At 51.6% G+C, this 18,784-nt stretch overlaps 1 protein-coding gene across 1 annotated transcript in view; it reads left to right on the forward strand.

The window, feature by feature from the left end:
* The window catches only part of LOC139240889 (low-density lipoprotein receptor-related protein 1-like), a gene marked incomplete at its 3' end in the record, with an annotated part of 408,599 nt that overhangs the window by 174,251 nt on the left and 215,564 nt on the right, over nucleotides 1-18,784 (forward strand). Inside the window, exons 4-6 of the mRNA XM_070869393.1 lie at nucleotides 7,455-7,574; nucleotides 10,477-10,605; nucleotides 12,685-12,948. Coding sequence (XP_070725494.1) covers nucleotides 7,455-7,574; nucleotides 10,477-10,605; nucleotides 12,685-12,948 — 513 coding nt within the window. The remainder of the gene's footprint in view (nucleotides 1-7,454; nucleotides 7,575-10,476; nucleotides 10,606-12,684; nucleotides 12,949-18,784) is intronic.

Below are 18,784 nucleotides of genomic sequence, written 5' to 3' on the forward strand. Positions count from 1 at the left end.
GGAGTGTGTGTGGGGGAGGGAGTGTGTGTGGGGGAGGGAGTGTGTGTGGGGGAGGGAGTGTGTGTGGGGGAGGGAGTGTGTGTGGGGGAGGGAGTGTGTGTGGGGGAGGGAGTGTGTGTGGGGGAGGGAGTGTGTGTGGGGGAGGGAGTGTGTGTGGGGGAGGGAGTGTGTGTGGGGGAGGGAGTGTGTGTGGGGGAGGGAGTGTGTGTGGGGGAGGGAGTGTGTGTGGGGGAGGGAGTGTGTGTGGGGGAGGGAGTGTGTGTGGGGGAGGGAGTGTGTGTGGGGGAGGGAGTGTGTGTGGGGGAGGGAGTGTGTGTGGGGGAGGGAGTGTGTGTGGGGGAGGGAGTGTGTGTGGGGGAGGGAGTGTGTGTGGGAGGGAGGGAGTGTGTGTGGGAGGGAGGGAGTGTGTGTGGGAGGGAGGGAGGGAGTGTGGGAGGGAGGGAGTGTGGGAGGGAGGGAGTGTGGGAGGGAGGGAGTGTGGGAGGGAGGGAGTGTGGGAGGGAGGGAGTGTGGGAGGGAGGGAGTGTGGGAGGGAGGGAGTGTGGGAGGGAGGGAGTGTGTGTGTGTGTGAGTGGTGCACGTTGGAAATGCTGTGTGCCCTCCCAGTCACCCCAAGGCCCCCAATGGATTTGGAAGGCAAGAAAAAAATCGTGATTTATGATTTCTCTGACAGAACGGAACTGGTTAGCTGCGATGTGCTTGAGAACGAAGGTCATCGCACGGCCCCATCACATTGCTGTTGACCATCAGATGAGAGCTTGGCTTATTTATTTTGGCCATGCAGGAGGGAAAAAGCTAATTGTTACCATACTGGATCACATTGAATTCCACAGTATATACAGCCAAGAAACAGGCCATTGGGCTCACCACTCCGTGCCGGGGTTAAACTCCACGCAAACCCCCCCGCCCATCTCACCCCATCACCAATCTCACCCCATCACCATATCCCTCTATTCCTTTCTCCCTCAGCTTCCCCTTAAATACATCGATACTATTCACCTCAACCCCTCCCTGTGGCAGCGAGTCCCACATTCTCACCCCGCTCTGGGTAAAGAAGTTTCTCCTGAATTCCCCATTGGATTTATTAGTGACTGTCTTATATTGATGGCCCCGAGTTCTGGTCTCCTCCACAAGTGAGAACATCTTCTCTACGTCTACCCTATCGAACCCTTTCATAATACTGAAGACCTCTATTAGGTCACCACACTGTCGGAGGGTCAGTACTGAGGGAGTGTCGGAGGGGCGGTACTGAGGGAGCGCCGCACTGTCGGAGGGGCGGTACTGAGGGAGCGCCGCACTGTCGGAGGGGCGGTACTGAGGGAGTGCCGCACTGTCGGAGGGGCGGTACTGAGGGAGTGCCGCACTGTCGGAGGGGCAGTACTGAGGGAGCGCCGCAGTGTCGGAGGGGCGGTACTGAGGGAGCGCCGCACTCTCGGAGGGGCAGTACTGAGGGAGCGCCGCACTCTCGGAGGGGCAGTTCTGAGGGAGCGCCGCAGTGTCGGAGGGGCAGTACTGAGGGAGCGCCGCAGTGTCGGAGGGGCAGTACTGAGGGAGTGTCAGAGGGGCGGTACTGAGGGAGCGCCGCACTCTCGGAGGGGCAGTACTGAGGGAGCACCGCACTCTCGGAGGGGCAGTACTGAGGGAGCGCCGCACTGTCGGAGGGGCGGTACTGAGGGAGTGCCGCACTGTCGGAGGGGCGGTACTGAGGGAGTGCCGCACTCTCGGAGGGGCAGTACTGAGGGAGCGCCGCAGTGTCGGAGGGGCAGTACTGAGGGAGTGCTGCACTCTCGGAGGGGCAGTACTGAGGGAGCGCCGCACTCTCGGAGGGGCAGTACTGAGGGAGCGCCGCACTCTCGGAGGGGCAGTACTGAGGGAGCGCCGCACTCTCGGAGGGGCAGTACTGAGGGAGCGCCGCACTCTCGGAGGGGCAGTACTGAGGGAGCGCCGCAGTGTCGGAGGGGCAGTACTGAGGGAGCGCCGCAGTGTCGGAGGGGCAGTACTGAGGGAGTGTCAGAGGGGCGGTACTGAAGGAGCGCCGCACTCTCGGAGGGGCAGTACTGAGGGAGCACCGCACTCTCGGAGGGGCAGTACTGAGGGAGCACCGCACTCTCGGAGGGGCAGTACTGAGGGAGCACCGCACTCTCGGAGGGGCAGTACTGAGGGAGCGCCGCAGTGTCGGAGGGGCAGTACTGAGGGAGCACCGCACTCTCGGAGGGGCCGTCTTTCGGATGAGACGTTAAACCAAGGCCCCGTCTGCCCTCTCGGGTGGATGTAAAAGATCCCATGATACTATTTGGAAGAAGAGCAGGGGGAGTTCTCCCCGGTGTCCTGGGGCCAATATTTATCCCTCGACCAACATCACTAAAACAGATGATCTGGGTCATTATCACATTGCTGTGTGTGGGAGCTTGCTGTGCGCTAATTGGCGTTTCCCACATTACAACAGTGACTGCACTTCAAAAGCATTTCAATGACTGGAGCGCTTTGGGAGTTCGAGGTTTATTTCAGGCAGCACATTCCAGATCACAACTTGCTGCCTTTATAAAATAATTTCACCTCCCCCATGGGTTCTTTTGGATGTTACTGTAAATTCTGTGAGCTATGCCTACCGACCTGCCTACCGAGGAAAGATAGAGTTGTATTTCTGTACCGCATTTCACTACCTCAGGATGTTCAAAGCGCTTTACAGTCAATGAAGTACTTTTTGAATTGTGGCCACTGTTGTAATGTGGGAAACGCGGCAGCTCAATTTGTGCACAGCAAGTTCCCCCACACAGCAATGTGATAATGACCCAAATCATCTGTTTGTGATGTTGTTTGAGGGATAAATATTGGCCCCAGGACACCGGGGTTAGCTGCTTTGAAGTACCGTCATGGGATCTATTACATCCACCTAAGGGGGCAGACGATGCCTTTGTTCAACGCCTCTTCCAAAAGACGGCCCCTCCGACAGCGCAGTGCGGCGCTCCCTCAGCACCGCCCCTCCGACAGCGCAGTGCGGCGCTCCCTCAGTACTGCCCCTCCGACAGTGCGGCGCTCCCTCAGCACCGCCCCTCCGACAGCGCAGTGCGGCGCTCCCTCAGTACTGCCCCTCCGACAGTGCGGCACTCCCTCAGTACTGCCCCTCCGACAGTGCGGCGCTCCCTCAGCACCGCCCCTCCGACAGCGCAGTGCGGCGCTCCCTCAGTACTGCCCCTCCGACAGTGCGGCTCTCCCTCAGTACTGCCCCTCCGACAGTGCGGCGCTCCCTCAGTACTGCCCCTCCGACAGTGCGGTACTCCCTCAGTACTGCCCCTCCGACAGTGCGGCACTCTCTCAGTACTGCCCCTCCGACAGTGCGGCGCTCCCTCAGTACTGCCCCTCTGACAGTGCGGCGCTCCCTCAGCACTGCCCCTCCGACAGTGCGGCGCTCCCTCAGCACTGCCCCTCCGACAGTGCGGCGCTCCCTCAGCACCGCCCCTCCGACAGTGCGGCGCTCCCTCAGCACCGCCCCTCCGACAGTGCGGCGCTCCCTCAGCACTGCACTGGGAGTGTCAGCCTGGATTTGGTGCTCAAATCTCTGGAGACGGGCGTTGAACTTAAACCGTTGAGAGTTGGAGGCGAGAGAGAAAGTGCTCCCCGCTGGGCAACGCCTGATATGGGCGGAAGCAGTTTCTCCTGATTTATTCTTACCATTTCGAACACTCAATATGTTGGCCATATGGCCCTGGACTCTGATCTGTGTAGTGTAACTGCGCTTGGATCTCACAGCAGGGGTTTGCAGGCGCATCGAGCCAAACGCAGTATTTCATCAGGTATTTTTCCTAAAATTCCACTCGTCTTCAGTTTTACGGAAAAAAAAGTGTTTGCAGATGACCCAAGTGTTGCAGCCAAGTGCTGTACCACACATGGTACCGTCAGCACAATGAAGTTACTGTTCCGCTGAGTACACTTGGGATTGTGTCAATGAGCAACTATTGCCACAATTTTGGCAGCAGGAAAACATGTTTCATTGTCCCGTCGTCAGTTTTAATGATCCCCGTCCTGCGGCAGAAGCATGGGGGAGGGGGGGGGGGGGAGATATGATCACGGCTCGTGTATAAGTTTTAGATTTAATTTTGAGATTTCCTCGCTGCCGCCGCTCGCGTCGACCTGAAGCTTTGGGAAACAGAATGCCTGTTGACACAGTGCGTGTCGGCTGCCGATTGCTCAAATTGCCGGAGATGTACCACCAGTGCTGCCTCCGCAAGATCCTGCAAATCCCCTGGGTGGACAGACGCACCAACGTTAGCGTCCTCGACCAGGCCAACATCCCCAGCATCGAAGCACTGACCACACTCGACCAGCTCCGCTGGGCAGGGCCACATTGTTCACATGCCCCAGACACGAGACTCCCCAAAGCAAGCGCTCTACTCGGAACTCCTTCACTGGCAAACGAGCCAAAGGTGGGCAAAGGAAACGTTACAAGGGACCACCCTCAAAGCCTCCCTGATAAAGTGCAACATCCCCACTGACACCTGGGAGTCCCTGGCCCAAAGACCAGTCCGCCCTAAGTGGAGGGAGTGCATCCGGGAGGGCGCTGAGCACCTCGAGTCTCGTCGCCGAGAGCGTGCAGAAACCAAGCGCAGGCAGCGGAAGGAGCGTGCGGCAAACCAGTCCCACCCTCCCCTTCCCTCAACGTCTATCTGTCCCACCTGTGACAGGGACTGTGGTTCCCGTATTGGACTGTTCAGTCACCTGAGAACTCGTGTTTAGAGTGGAAGCAAGTCTTCCTCGATTCCGAGGGACTGCCTATGATGATTACAGCAATGCTTTCAGCCAAGACAGTCTGTAAACAGCGCGCTACAGCAAACAGTCTACAGTGTCTACTTGAAAAAATTTCCACGAACTACATCAAACTACATCGAATATGCCGCACTGAAGCAGCCCCTTCGGCCCCACCGCTCCGTGCCGGTGTTAAATTCCACACCAGCCCCCTCCCACCCCTCTCCATCTCATCCCATCACCATATCCCTCTATTCCTTTCCCCCTCATGTCTTTATCCAGCTTCCCCGTAAACACATCAATACTATTCGCCTCAACCCCTCCCTGTGGCAGCGAGTCCCACATTCTCACCCCGCTCTCTGGGTAAAGAAGTTTCTCCTGAATTCCCCATTGGGTTTATTAGTGACTGTCTGATATTGATGGACCCTAGTTCTGGTCTCCCCCACAAGGGGAAACACTCTCCCTGTATCCCTTTATCATTTTAAAGGCCTCGATTAGTGACCCCTCAGCCTTCTCTCTCCGAGAGAAAAGAGACCCAGCCTGTTCAGTTTAACATAGGAACAGGAGGAGGTCGTTCAGCCCCTCGAGCCTGTTACATTAGGAACAGGAGGAGGCCGTTCAGCCCCTCGAGCCTGTTACATTAGGAACAGGAGGAGGCCGTTCAGCCCCTCGAGCCTGTTACATTAGGAACAGGAGGAGGCCATTCAGCCCCTCGAGCCTGTTACATTAGGAACAGGAGGAGGCCGTTCAGCCCCTCGAGCCTGTTACATTAGGAACAGGAGGAGGCCATTCAGCCCCTTGAGCCTGTTACATTAGGAACAGGAGGAGGCCGTTCAGCCCCTCGAGCCTGTTACATTAGGAACAGGAGTCGGCCATTCAGCCCCTCGAGCCTGTTACACCATTCAATGAGATCGTGGCTGACCTGTGACCTAACCCCATATACCTGCCTTTGCCCCATATCCCTTAATACCCTTTGGTTAACAGAAATCTATCAATCTCGGATTTAAAATTAACAATTGGCCCCCAGCATCAATTCCCGTTTGCGGAAGAGAGTCCCAAACCTCTCCCACCCTTTGTGTGTAGAAATGTTTCCCAACTTCACTCCTGAAAGGTCTGGCTCTAATTTTCAGACTCTGCCCCTAGTCCCAGACTCCCCAACCAGCGGGAACAGTTTCTCTCTCTCTACCCTCTCTGTTCCCCGAAATATCCTGAAAACTTCCATCAGATCTCCCCCTTAACCTTCTAAATCCCGGGGAACACAACCCCAGTTTGTGTAATTTCCCCTCGTAATTTAACCCTTGGAGTGTGGGTAACATTCTGGTAAACCCACACTGCACTCTCTCCGAGCCCAATATACCCTCCCTCAGGTGTGGGCCCAGAACTGCTCACAGTGCTCCAGGTGTGGTCTAACCAGGGCTTTGTACAGTGCAGCATAACCTCTCCCCCTTGCATTCTCATCCCCCTTGTATTCTCATCCCCTGGATATAAAGGCCAGCGTCCCATTAGCCTTCCTGATTATTTTCTGTTCCTGTCCGTGACATTTTAATGATCAATATACCTGGACCCACCAAGTATCTTTGGACTTCCACTGTTTCTAGCCTGACGGGACTGGACAGGTTAGAGGCAGGAAGAATGTTCCCGATGTTGGGGAAGTCCAGAACCAGGGGTCACAGTCCAAGGATAAGGGGTAAGCCATTTAGGACCGAGATGAGGAGAAACTTCTTCACCCAGAGAATTGTGAACCTGTGGAATTCTCTACCACAGAAAGTTGTTGAGGCCAATTCGTTGGGTATATTCAAAAGGGAGTTAGATGTGGCCCTTACGGCTAAAGGGATCAGGGGGTATGCAGAGAAAGCAGGAATGGGGTACTGAAGTTGCATGATCAGCCATGATCTTATTGAATGGTGGTGCAGGCTCGAAGGGTCGAATGGACTGCTCCTGCACCTATTTTCTATGTTTCTACCCTGTCAAGCCCCATCAGAATTTTGTATGTTACAAGACAAAAGACAAAGATTTGACACCGAAGAAATTAGGAACAGGTGACCAAAAGCTTGGTCAAAGAGGGAGATTTTAAGGAGCGTCTTGAAGGAGGAGAGAGAGGCGGAGAGGTTTAGGGAGGGAGTTCCAGAGCTTGGGGCCCAGGCAACAGAAGGCACAGCCACCGATGGTGAAGCGATTTAAAATCTAGAATATTTCATTTATATAGTGCCTTTCATGACCTCAAGCCGTCCTAAAACGCTTTGCAGCCAATGAATACTTTGTTGAAGTGTGGGCACTGTTGTAATGCAGGAAACGTGGCAGCCAATTTCCGCACAGCAAGCTCCCACAAGCAGCGATGTGATATAAGACGCAGATAATCGGATGTTGGTTGAGGGATAAATAGTGGCCGCAGGAACTCCCCTGCGGAGGGGATTGTTTATGTCCTCCGCTTAATGTCTTACGTGAAGGGCAGCCCCTCCGACAGTGCGGCGCTCCCTCAGCACTGCCCCTCCGACAGTGCGGCGCTCCCTCAGCACTGCCCCTCCGACAGTGCGGAGCTCCCTCAGCACCGCCCCTCCGACAGTGCGGCGCTCCCTCAGTACTGCCCCCTTTGAAGTGCCGTCACTGTTGTAAAGCAGAGATTAATGTTTTCTGGCACGAACTGTCCGTGTGTGCCTGCTTTGCTGGGTGACGATTCGGATGCTAACCTGTTCTAACCTTCTCTCCCTCAGAGGGTGCAACAAATTGTACGAAGGCTGGTTGCAAACACCGGTGTGCTGTCACAAACAACGGGATCGCTTGTTACTGCAACAACTCTTATGCTCTGACCGAGGATGGCAAAACTTGCAAAGGTTCGTTGTGCAGATCAGTTCGGCAGGATGTCCAACACGGTGATGTCTTGTATTTGTTTTGTGGGTTCTTTGTGTAAGAATTCAAAGCAACACATTGCTTTTAAGGACTAGTTGGTTTATTAGCAAAGGTTTAACAATCACACTATACATTACCGGTTCATCCACCAGGCTCACAACCACCTGCCCCATCGTGGATCCCCCGAACCCAACTGTTTGGGGTTTTATTGAGTCTTGTGAAGATCACGTGACAGGCTAAGCCACTTCCAACTCAACAGCTCTACAACTATTTTCGTAAAAATATAAATCAAGTGTCCCTTGACTAAAGGGGCACTAAAACTGACAAATTCATCAAATTATGCTCACAGGGTTGTAGAGCTGTTGACATTATTTGAAGGGGCTGCTCCTTCAATCCCACACTCCTGATCTTTGGGCACCCTGTGCGGAGGGGAGCGGGCAGGTCGGAAGGTCTCCTCGTAGGACTGCTCCTGGGCCTGGCCAAGGGGGCCATCAGCCGGTCCGGGCGGTCGAGGGGGTCGTTCAGCCCCGACTGCCAGAAAATGAAATCAAATTAAAATTCGGTTGCCGGGGGTGATGATGCACTCCAGTCCCTCCGGCGCCCACCTCTCGCGGAAGGCCGCGAGCGTACCGGTGGACACCGCGTGCTCCATCTCCAGGGACACCCTGGCTCGGATGTAACCGGGCAAGAGAGGTAGGTAGTCGGGCTAATTCGATCCCACTAATTGCCCCTTGAGAAGGAGGTGGTGAGCCTCCTTCTTGAACCGCTGCAGTCCGTGTGGTGAAGGTGATCCCACAGTGCTGTTAGGGAGGGAGTTCCAGGATTGTGACCCGGCGACGATGAAGGAACGGCCGATATATTTCCAAGGGGGTACGGTACCATAGTGGTTATGTTACTGGACTAGTATTCCAGAGGCCTAGACTATGAAAACATAAGAAATAGGAGTCGGCCATTCGGCCCCTCGAGCCTGCTCCACCATTTAATACGACCATGGCTGATCCGATCATGGACTCAGCTCCACTTCCCCGCCCACTCCCCATAACCCTTCACTCCCTATCGCTCAAAAATCTGTCTATCTCTGCCTTAAATATATTCAATGTCCCAGCCTCCACAGCTCTCTGGGGCAGAGAATTCCACAGATTTACAACCCTCAGACAAGAAATTCCTCCTCATCCCAGTTTTAAATGGGCGATCCCTTATTCTAAGACCATGCCCCCTAGTTCTAGTCTCCCCCATCAGTGGAAACATCCTCTCTGCATCCACCTTGTCAAGCCCCCTCATAATCTTATGTTTCAATAAGATCACCTCTCTTCTGAATTCCAATGAGTAGAGGCCCAACCTCCTCAACCTTTCCTCATAAGTCAGCCCCCTCATCTCCGGAATCAACCGAGTGAACCTTCTCTGAACAGCCTCCAAAGCAAGTATATCCTTTCGTAAATACGGAAACCAAAACTGCACGCAGTACTCCAGGTGTGGCCTCACCAATACCCTGGACAGTTGTAGCAAGACTTCCCTGCTTTTATACTCCATCCCCTTTGCAATAAAGGCCAAGATACCATTGGCCTTCCTGATCACTTGCTGTACCTGCATACTATCCTTTTGTGTTTCATGCACAAGTACCCCCAGGTCCCGCTGTACTGCAGCACTTTGCAATCTTTCTCCATTTAAATTATAATTTGCTTTTCTATTATTTCTGTCAAAGTGGATAACCTCACATTTTCCCACATTGTACCCCATCTGCCAAATTTTTGCCCACTCACTTAGCCTGTCTATATCCCTTTGCAGATTTGTTGTGTCCTCCTCACACATTGCTTTCCCACCCATCTTTGTATCATCAGCAAACTTGGCTACGTTACACTCGGTCCCTTCATCCAAGTCATTACTATAGATTGTAAATAGTTGAGGACCCAGCATTGATCCCTGAGGCACCCTACTAGTCACTGTTTGCTAACCGGAATGTGACCCATTTATCCCGACTCTCTTTTGTCTGTTAACCCGGAGACCGAGTTCTAATCCCATCATGGCAGCTGAGAGATTTGAATTCAGTTAATTAAATAAATCTGGAATACTTGCCTTTATTGGCCGAGGCATGGAATACAAGAGCAGGGTGGGTTATACTTGAACTGTATAAAACACTGGTTAGGCCCCAGCTGGAGTACTGCGTGCAGTTCTGGTCACCACATTACAGGAAGGATGTGATTGCACTGGAGAGGGTGCAGAGGAGATTTACCAGGATGTTGCAGTGGAGAGGGTACAGAGGAGATTTACCAGGATGTTGCACTGGAGAGGGTACAGAGGAGATTTACCAGGATGTTGCCTGGGACTGGAGAATTTAGCGATGAGGAAAGATTGGATAGGCTGGGGTTGTTTTCTTTGGAACAGAGGAGGTTGAGGGGAGACCCGATTGAGGTGTATAAAATGATGAGGGGCCTGGATAGAGTGGATAGGAAGGACCTGTTTCCCTTGGAGGAGGGGTCAACAACCAGGGGGCACAGATTGAAAGTAATTGGGGGGAGGTTTAGAGGGGATTTGAGGGGAAATGTTTTCACCCAGAGGGTGGTGGGGGTCTGGGGTGGAACTCACGGCCTGAAAGGGTGGTAGAGGCAGAAACCCTCACCACATTTGGATGTGCACTTGAAGTGCCGTAACCTGCAGGGCTACGGACCGAGAGCGGGAAAGTGGGATTAGGCTGAGTAGCTCTTGGTCGGCCGGCACGGACACGATGGGCCGAAATGGCCTCCTTCCGTGCTGTAAATTTCTATGATTAAAAACTGGTTATCAGTAATCGTGACCACCCAAGCATGGTCTAACCAAGGTTCGATACTGGTTTGGCATAACGTTCCTACTTGTCAATTCTAATTTAAGATGTTTTTTTTTATGGATCAGATTTTGACGAGTGCACGATATATGGAACATGCAGCCAAACTTGCACAAATACAGAAGGGTCCTACACGTGTAGCTGTGTGGAGGGTTATCTGCTGCAGCCTGACAACAAGTCTTGCAAAGCCAAGAATGGTAAGAGTTATTCTGTACACTTCAGGCTGGAAGCAGCCTACTTGTTGACTCCTTGGCCCAGATGGGTTACCACACAGTGTGGTCGGGGGCGAAGGAGCGGCGAGAGATTGTCGAGGGACGCGATCGGGGCCCAGGAGAGGCGTGAGTTCGAGGGCCCAGGGGCAGCACGGACCAGCCCACACTGTGCGATATGTGTGCACACTAGGTCCATGCAGCAGAGCTGGTCTCCAGCCGTCCTCGTTAACCCTTGCCACTGGACCAAGACCTCGCTCTGTCAAGCCCCGTGTGGTGGCTGGTGTGCAACGGTCACCCCACGTTAAAAAAATCCACCCACAGGCATCTTCCACCCTTCAGGATGTAGTTCGGGATCTGGAATATTAGCTCCTTTGTTGAAACACCTGTGAACTCATCCCTTTTTGGCATGGAAGCAAGTCATCCTCGCTTCGAGGGACTGCCTATGATGATACTTCAAGCTTTAGTCGAGTGTGATTGGCTAATGGGGAGTTGGTTTGTGCGCGGGCCTTCGAGCCGCCTGTAGACGCTGTTGTGAAGACCGATCCCTGGGAGGGGAGATTTGTCCCATGTGGAGAGATTGTGCAGAATGGGCCCATACTCTCTGGAGTTTAGAAGAATGAGAGATGATCTCATTGAAACAGACCAGATTCTGAGGGGGATTGACAGGGTAGATGCAGGGAGGATGTTTCCCCCCGGGCTGGGGAGTCTAGAACCAGGGGTCACACAGTCTCAGGATAAGGGCTCGGCCATTTAGGACTGAGATGAGGAGGAATTCCTTCACAAAATCTTGTATTTATATATCTCCTTTTAATGTAGTGAAATGTCCCAAGGTGCTTCACAGGAGCATTGTCGGACAACAAATTTGAATCCGACTCACATAAATGAGAAATTAGGGCAGGGCTTGATCAAAGATGTAGGTTTTAAGGAGGGGAGAGAGGCGGAGAGGTTTAGGGAGGGAGTTCCAGAGCTTGGGGCCCAGGCAGCTAAAGGCACGGCCACCGATGGTGGAGCGATTATAATTTTGGGGTTGGGGGTAATATATCGGCATGGATAGAGGTTTGGCTAACAGAAAAGAGAGAGTCGGGATAAATGGGTCATTCTCGGGTTGGCAACCAGTAACTAGTGGGGTGCTGCAGGGATCAGTGCTGGGACCCCAACTATTTACAATCTATATTAATGAGTTAGAAGAAGGGACTGAGTGTAACGTAGCCAAGTTTGCTGACGATACAAAGATGGGAGGAAAAGCAATGTGTGAGGAGGACACAAAAAATCTGCAAAAGGACATAGACAGGCTAAGTGAGTGGGCAAAAATTTCGCAGATGGAGTATAATGTTGGAAAGTGTGAGGTTACGCACTTTGGCAGAAAAAATCAAAGAGCAAGTTATTATTTAAATGGAGAAAGATTGCAAAGTGCCGCAGTACAGCGGGACCTGGGGGTACTGGTGCATGAAACACAAAAGGTTAGTATGCAGGTACAGCAAGTGATCAGGAAGGCCAATGGTATCTTGGCCTTTATTGCAAAGGGGATGGAGTATAACAGCAGGGAAGTCTTGCTACAGTTATACAGGGTATTGGCGAGGCCACACCTGGAGTACTGCGTGCAGTTTTGGTCTCCGTATTTACGAAAGGATATACTTGCTTTGGAGGCAGTTCAGAGAAGGTTCACTCGGTTGATTCCCGAGATGAGGGGGTTGAGTAGGTTGGGCCTATACTCATTGGAATTCAGAAGAATGAGAGGTGATCTTATTGAAACGTATAAGATTATGAGGGGGCTCGACAAGGTGGATGCAGAGAGGATGTTTCCACTGATGGGGGAGACTAGAACTAGGCGGCATGGTCTTAGAATAAGGGGCCGCCCATTTAAAACTGAGATGAGGAGGAATTTCTTCTCTGAGGGTTGTAAATCTGTGGAATACGCTGCCTCAGAGAGCTGTGGAGGCTGTGTGCTGAATGGCCGACTGCTCCTGTTACCTCATGTTGTTAACAGTAAGCACGTCGCGAGCGAGTGGTGCCAAAGGGCATGTCTGAAATGTGTTTTTTTTTGTGTTTGCCTCCTCCCTGCAGAGCCCGTAGACCGTCCGCCCGTCCTACTCATCGCCAACTCCCAGAGCATCATGGCCACCAACCTGCAAGGGGCCAGCGTCAGCTTCATCAACCCAATCAGCACCAAGCAGACTACCGCCATGGACTTCCTGTACGCTGACGAGACCGTGTGCTGGGTGTACATCGGGGATGCTGCCGCTGACACCCAGCTCAAGTGCGCCAAGATCACCAACCTGAAGGGCTTCACCGAGGAGCGGGTCATCAATATCTCGCTGAGCATCCACCGTAAGTTGGACCTCGTCAGGGTTTTACCCTTCGCTGGGCCCCATTCCCCCTCCCTTCGCTGGGCCCCGGGCCCCGTTCCCCCTCCCCGCAACCAGAGAAAATAGTTCCTCTCTTTCTACCTCAATCAACACAACAACAAAAAAAAAAACCATGAATACAAAAGCTAACTGCTGCAGATGCTGGGAATCTCAGCGGGTCAGGCAGCATCTGTGGAGAGAGAAACAGTTAACGTTTTGGGTCGATGCCCCTTCGTCAGAACAGGCGAATGTTCGAAATAAAGTACACGTTCTTAATGAGCACTGAGAGGGGGAGGGGAGGGACGAACGAAAGGGAAGGTCTGTGATAGGGTGGAAGACAGGAGAGATTCGAGAGACAAGGGACGAGGGGCCAACTTGAGATGGTAATGGCAGGAGTTAGAAAAAGGTTAGCATTTCGATAGGGTGTGAATGGCAGGGTGAGGGGATTGACTTATGAGGAAAGGTTGAGTAGGTTGGGCCTCTAATCACTGGAATTCAGAAGAATGAGAGGTGATCTTATGGAAAACATAGAAACATAGAAACATAGAAAATAGGTGCAGGAGTAGGCCATTCGACCCTTCTAGCCTGCACCGCCATTCAATGAGTTCATGGCTGAACATGCAACTTCAGTACCCCATTCCTGCTTTCTCACCATACCCCTTGATCCCCCGAGTAGTAAGGACTTCATCTAACTCCTTTTTGAATATATTTAGTGAATTGGCCTCAACAACTTTCTGTGGTAGAGAATTCCACAGGTTCACCACTCTCTGGGTGAAGAAATTCCTCCTCATCTCGGTCCTAAATGGCTTACCCCTTATCCTCAGACTGTGACCCCTGGTTCTGGACTTCCCCAACATTGGGAACATTCTTCCTGCATCTAACCTGTCTAACCCCGTCAGAATTTTAAACGTTTCTATGAGGTCCCCTCTCATTCTTCTGAACTCCAGTGAATACAAGCCCAGTTGATCCAGTCTTTCTTGATAGGTCAGTCCCACCATCCCGGGAATCAGTCTGGTGAACCTTCGCTGCACTCCCTCAATAGCAAGAATGTCCTTCCTCAGGTTAGGAGACCAAAACTGTACACAATACTCCAGGTGTGGCCTCACCAAGGCCCTGTACAATTGTAGCAACACCTCCCTGCCCTTGTACTCAAATCCCCTCGCTATGAAGGCCAACATGCCATTTGCTTTCTTAACCGCCTGCTGTACCTGCATGCCAACCTTCAATGACTGATGTACCATGACACCCAGGTTTCTTTGCACCTGCCCTTTTCCTAATCTGTCACCATTCAGATAATAGTCTGTCTCTCTGTTTTTACCACCAAAGTGGATAACCTCACATTTATCCACATTATACTTCATCTGCCATGCATTTGCCCACTCACCTAACCTATCCAAGTCGCTCTGCAGCCTCATAGAATCCTCCTTGCAGCTCACACTGCCACCCAACTTAGTGTCATCCGCAAATTTGGAGATACTACATTTAATCCCCTCGTCTAAATCATTAATGTACAGTGTAAACAGCTGGGGCCCCAGCGCAGAACCTTGCGGTACCCCACTAGTCACTGCCTGCCATTCTGAAAAGTCCCCATTTACTCCTACTCTTTGCTTCCTGTCTGACAACCAGTTCTCAATCCATGTCAGCACACTACCCCCAATCCCATGTGCTTTAACTTTGCACATTAATCTCTTGTGTGGGACCTTGTCGAAAGCCTTCTGAAAGTCCAAATATACCACATCAACTGGTTCTCCCTTGTCCACTCTACTGGAAACATCCTCAAAAAATTCCAGAAGATTTGTCAAGCATGATTTCCCTTTCACAAATCCATGCTGACTTGGACCTATCATATTACCTCTTTCCAAATGCACTGCGATGACATCCTTAATAATTGATTCCATCATTTTACCCACTACCGATGTCAGGCTGACCAGTCTGTAATTCCCTGTTTTCTCTCTCCCTCCTTTTTTAAAAAGTGGGGTTACATTGGCTACCCTCCACTCCATAGGAACTGATCCAGAGTCAATGGAATGTTGGAAAATGACTGTCAATGCATCCGCTATTTCCAAGGCCACCTCCTTAAGTACTCTGGGATGCAGTCCATCAGGCCCTGGGGATTTATCGGCCTTTAATCCCATCAATTTCCCCAACACAATTTCCCGACTAATAAGGATTTCCCTCAGTTCCTCCTCCTTACTAGACCCTCCGACCCCTTTTATATCCGGAAGGTTGTTTGTGTCCTCCTCAGTGAATACCGAACCAAAGTACTTGTTCAATTGGTCCGCCATTTCTTTGTTCCCCGTTATGACTTCCCCTGATTCTGACTGCAGGGGACCTAAGTTTGTCTTTACTAACCTTTTTCTCTTTACATATCTATAGAAACTTTTGCAATCCGTCTTAATGTTCCCTGCAAGCTTCTTCTCGTACTCCATTTTCCCTGCCCTAATCAAACCCTTTGTCCTCCTCTGCTGAGTTCTAAATTTCTCCCAGTCCCCGGGTTCTCTGCTATTTCTGGCCAATTTGTATGCCACTTCCTTGGCTTTAATGCTATCCCTGATTTCCCTTGATAGCCACGGTTGAGCCACCTTCCCTTTTTTATTTTTACGACAGACAGGAATGTACAATTGTTGTAGTTCATCCATGCGGTCTCTAAATGTCTGCCATTGCCCATCCACAGTCAACCCCTTCAGTATCATTCGCCAATCTATCCTAGCCAATTCACGCCTCCTACCTTCAAAGTTACCCTTCTTTAAGTTCTGGACCATGGTCTCTGAATTAACTGTTTCATTCTCCATCCTAATGCAGAATTCCACCATATTATGGTCACTCTTCCCCAAGGGGCCTCGCACAACGAGATTGCTAATTAATCCTCTCTCATTACACAACACGCAGTCTAAGATGGCCTCCCCCCTAGTTGGTTCCTCGACATATTGGTCTAAAAAAACCATCCCTTATGCACTCCAGGAAATCCACCTCTACCGTATTGCTTCCAGTTTGGTTAACCCAATCTATGTGCATATTAAAGTCACCCATTATAACTGCTGCACCTTTATTGCACGCACCCCTAATTTCATGTTTGATGCCCTCCCCAACATCACTACTACTGTTTGGAGGTCTGTACACAACTCCCACTAACGTTTTTTGTCCTTTTGTATTCTGCAGCTCTACCCATATAGATTCCACATCATCCAAGCTATAATGTCCTTCTGAACTATTGCCTTAATTTGCTCCTTAACCAGCAATGCTACCCCACCTCCTTTTCCTTTTATTCTATCTTTCCTGAATGTTGAATACCCCTGGATGTTGAGTTCCCAGCCCTGATCATCCTGGAGCCACGTCTCCGTAATCCCAATCACATCATATTTGTTAACATCTATTTGCACAGTTAATTCATCCACTTTATTGCGGATACTCCTTGCATTAAGACACAAAGCCTTCAGGCTTGTTCTTTTAACACCCTTTGTCCTTTTAGAATTTTGCTGTACAGTGGCCCTTTTTGTTCTTTGCCTTGGGTTTCTCTGCCCTCCACTTTTCCTCATCTCCTTTCTGTCTTTTGCTTTTGCCTCCTTTTTGTTTCCCCTCTGTCTCCCTGCATTGGTTCCCATCCCCCTGCCATATCAGTTTAAATCCTCCTCAACAGCACTAGCAAACACTCCCCCTCGGACATTGGTTCCGGTCCTGCCCAGGTGCAGACCATCCGGTTTGTACTGGTCCCACCTCCCCCAGAACCGGTTCCAATGCCCCAGGAATTTGAATCCCTCCCTGTTGCACCACTGCTCAAGCCACGTATTCATCTGCGCTATCCTGCGATTCCTACTCTGACTATCACGTGGCACTGGTAGCAATCCCGAGATTACTACTTTTGAGGTCCTACTTTTTAATTTAGCTCCTAGCTCCTTAAATTCGTTTCGTAGGACCTCATCCCTCTTTTTACCTATGTCGTTGGTACCAATGTGCACCACGACAACTGGCTGTTCTCCCTCCCATTTCAGAATGTCCTGCACCCGCTCCGAGACATCCTTGACCCTTGCACCAGGGAGGCAACATACCATCCTGGAGTCTCGGTTGCGGCCGCAGAAACGCCTATCTATTCCCCTCACCATTGAATCCCCATATAAGATTATGAGGGGGCTTGACAAGGTGGATGCAGAGAGGATGTTTCCACTGATGGGGGAGACTAGAACTAGGGGGCATGGTCTTAGAATAAGGGGCCGCCCATTTAAAACTGAGATGAGGAGGAATTTCTTCTCAGAGGGTTGTAAATCAGTGGAATTCTCTGCCCCAGAGAGCTGTGGAGGCTGGGACATTGAATATATTTAAGGTGGAGATAGACAGATGTTTGAGCGATAAGGGAGTGAAGGGTTATGGGGAGCGGGCGGGGAAGTGGAGCTGAGTCCATGATCGGATCAGCCATGGTCGTATTAAATGGCGGAGCAGGCTCGAGGGGCCGAATGGCCGACTCCTGCTCCTATTTCTTATGGTCTTATGACCAGCTGCCATTGCAGACGAAGAGGAAAAAAAACATAAGCTTGGGGAAAGGGAGCCAAATATGAGCAGTGGTTACACTCTGAAATTGTTGAACTCGATGTCGGGTCCAGAAGGCTGTAAAGGGCCTAAACGAAAGATGAGGTGCTGTTCCTCGAACTTGCGTTGAGCTTGGTTGGAACAGTGCAGGAGACCGAGGACGGAGAGGTCGGAGTGGGAGTGGAGCGGGGAATTAAAGTGACAGGCGACCGGAAGCTCGGGGTCACACTGACGGACTGAACGGAGGTGTTCCGCAAAGCGTGTCACCCCAATCTGCGCTTGGTCTCCCCGATGTCGAGGAGACCACATCGTGTGCAGCGACTACAGTATAGTACATGGAAAGAAAAACATTATCTGGGTCGTTATCACGTTGCTGTTTGTGGGAGCTTGCTGTGCGCAAGTTGGCTGCCGCGTTTCCCACATTACAACAGTGACTACACTCCAAATGTAGTTCATTGGCTGTGAAGTGCTTTGAGTCGTCTGGTGGTCATGAAAACTGCTGTGTAAATCCAATTCTTAGTTTGGCGGTTGCTGGTTTTCTTTGAAGCAGGTTATCTCTCTGACAGTCAAGGCCCTGAGATTCTCTCCTTTCTGTAATGTGCAGACACTGGAAGCTGGGGCACCAGCACAGGCCGTGTGTTTGAGTGCAGCCCGTCTAGTTGGGAGATCGGTTGCCCTCCCAGTCGAGCTAGCAATAGGGAGCCAAATCGTCGTGCTTTGTACCCCAGCCCCCGACTCCCTCCCTCTCCCCAACTCCTGTCTTGAGGCTGAACCAGACTGTTCGCCACCTGGGTGTCATATTTGACCCTGAAATGAGCTTCCGGCCACATGGGGAATGGGACTGATTGGGTCGCTCTGTCACAGCACGGGCAACGATGGGGCCCAGTGGGATCCTCCTGTGCTGTGAGATTCCAGTCTATACCTGCAATCTCCACCTGGCGGGTTTATGCGATTACTTGTGTGGGGGGGGGGGGGGGGGGGGGGGTAATTTTATTATTGCCTGTGTGAAGCGTTCGTGCTAATTGCTGCTTGCTCCAGTCAAACGGAGCTGTGAATGTGGCCAGAGTAAGGCCTGGTACGGGCCGTGCTAGATTGAACAATGGCGCCTTGTTCTGTTCTGTGTCTAGGTACAAAACTTAACGATTTGGTTTGTCCTTTTTATCGCCTAATCTACCCGTGTTGCTGTGTACGCCGGTCACTGGAGTCCGCGTGAGTTTGAAGAAGCATAAAAGACCAGATGTTCTCCCTTTCCTACCCGTTGGTCCACTGCAGCTCGGTGGGTAGCAAATTGGGCGCTC

This window comes from Pristiophorus japonicus, chromosome X (genome assembly GCF_044704955.1).
Source record: "Pristiophorus japonicus isolate sPriJap1 chromosome X, sPriJap1.hap1, whole genome shotgun sequence".
NCBI lineage: Eukaryota > Metazoa > Chordata > Chondrichthyes > Pristiophoridae > Pristiophorus > Pristiophorus japonicus.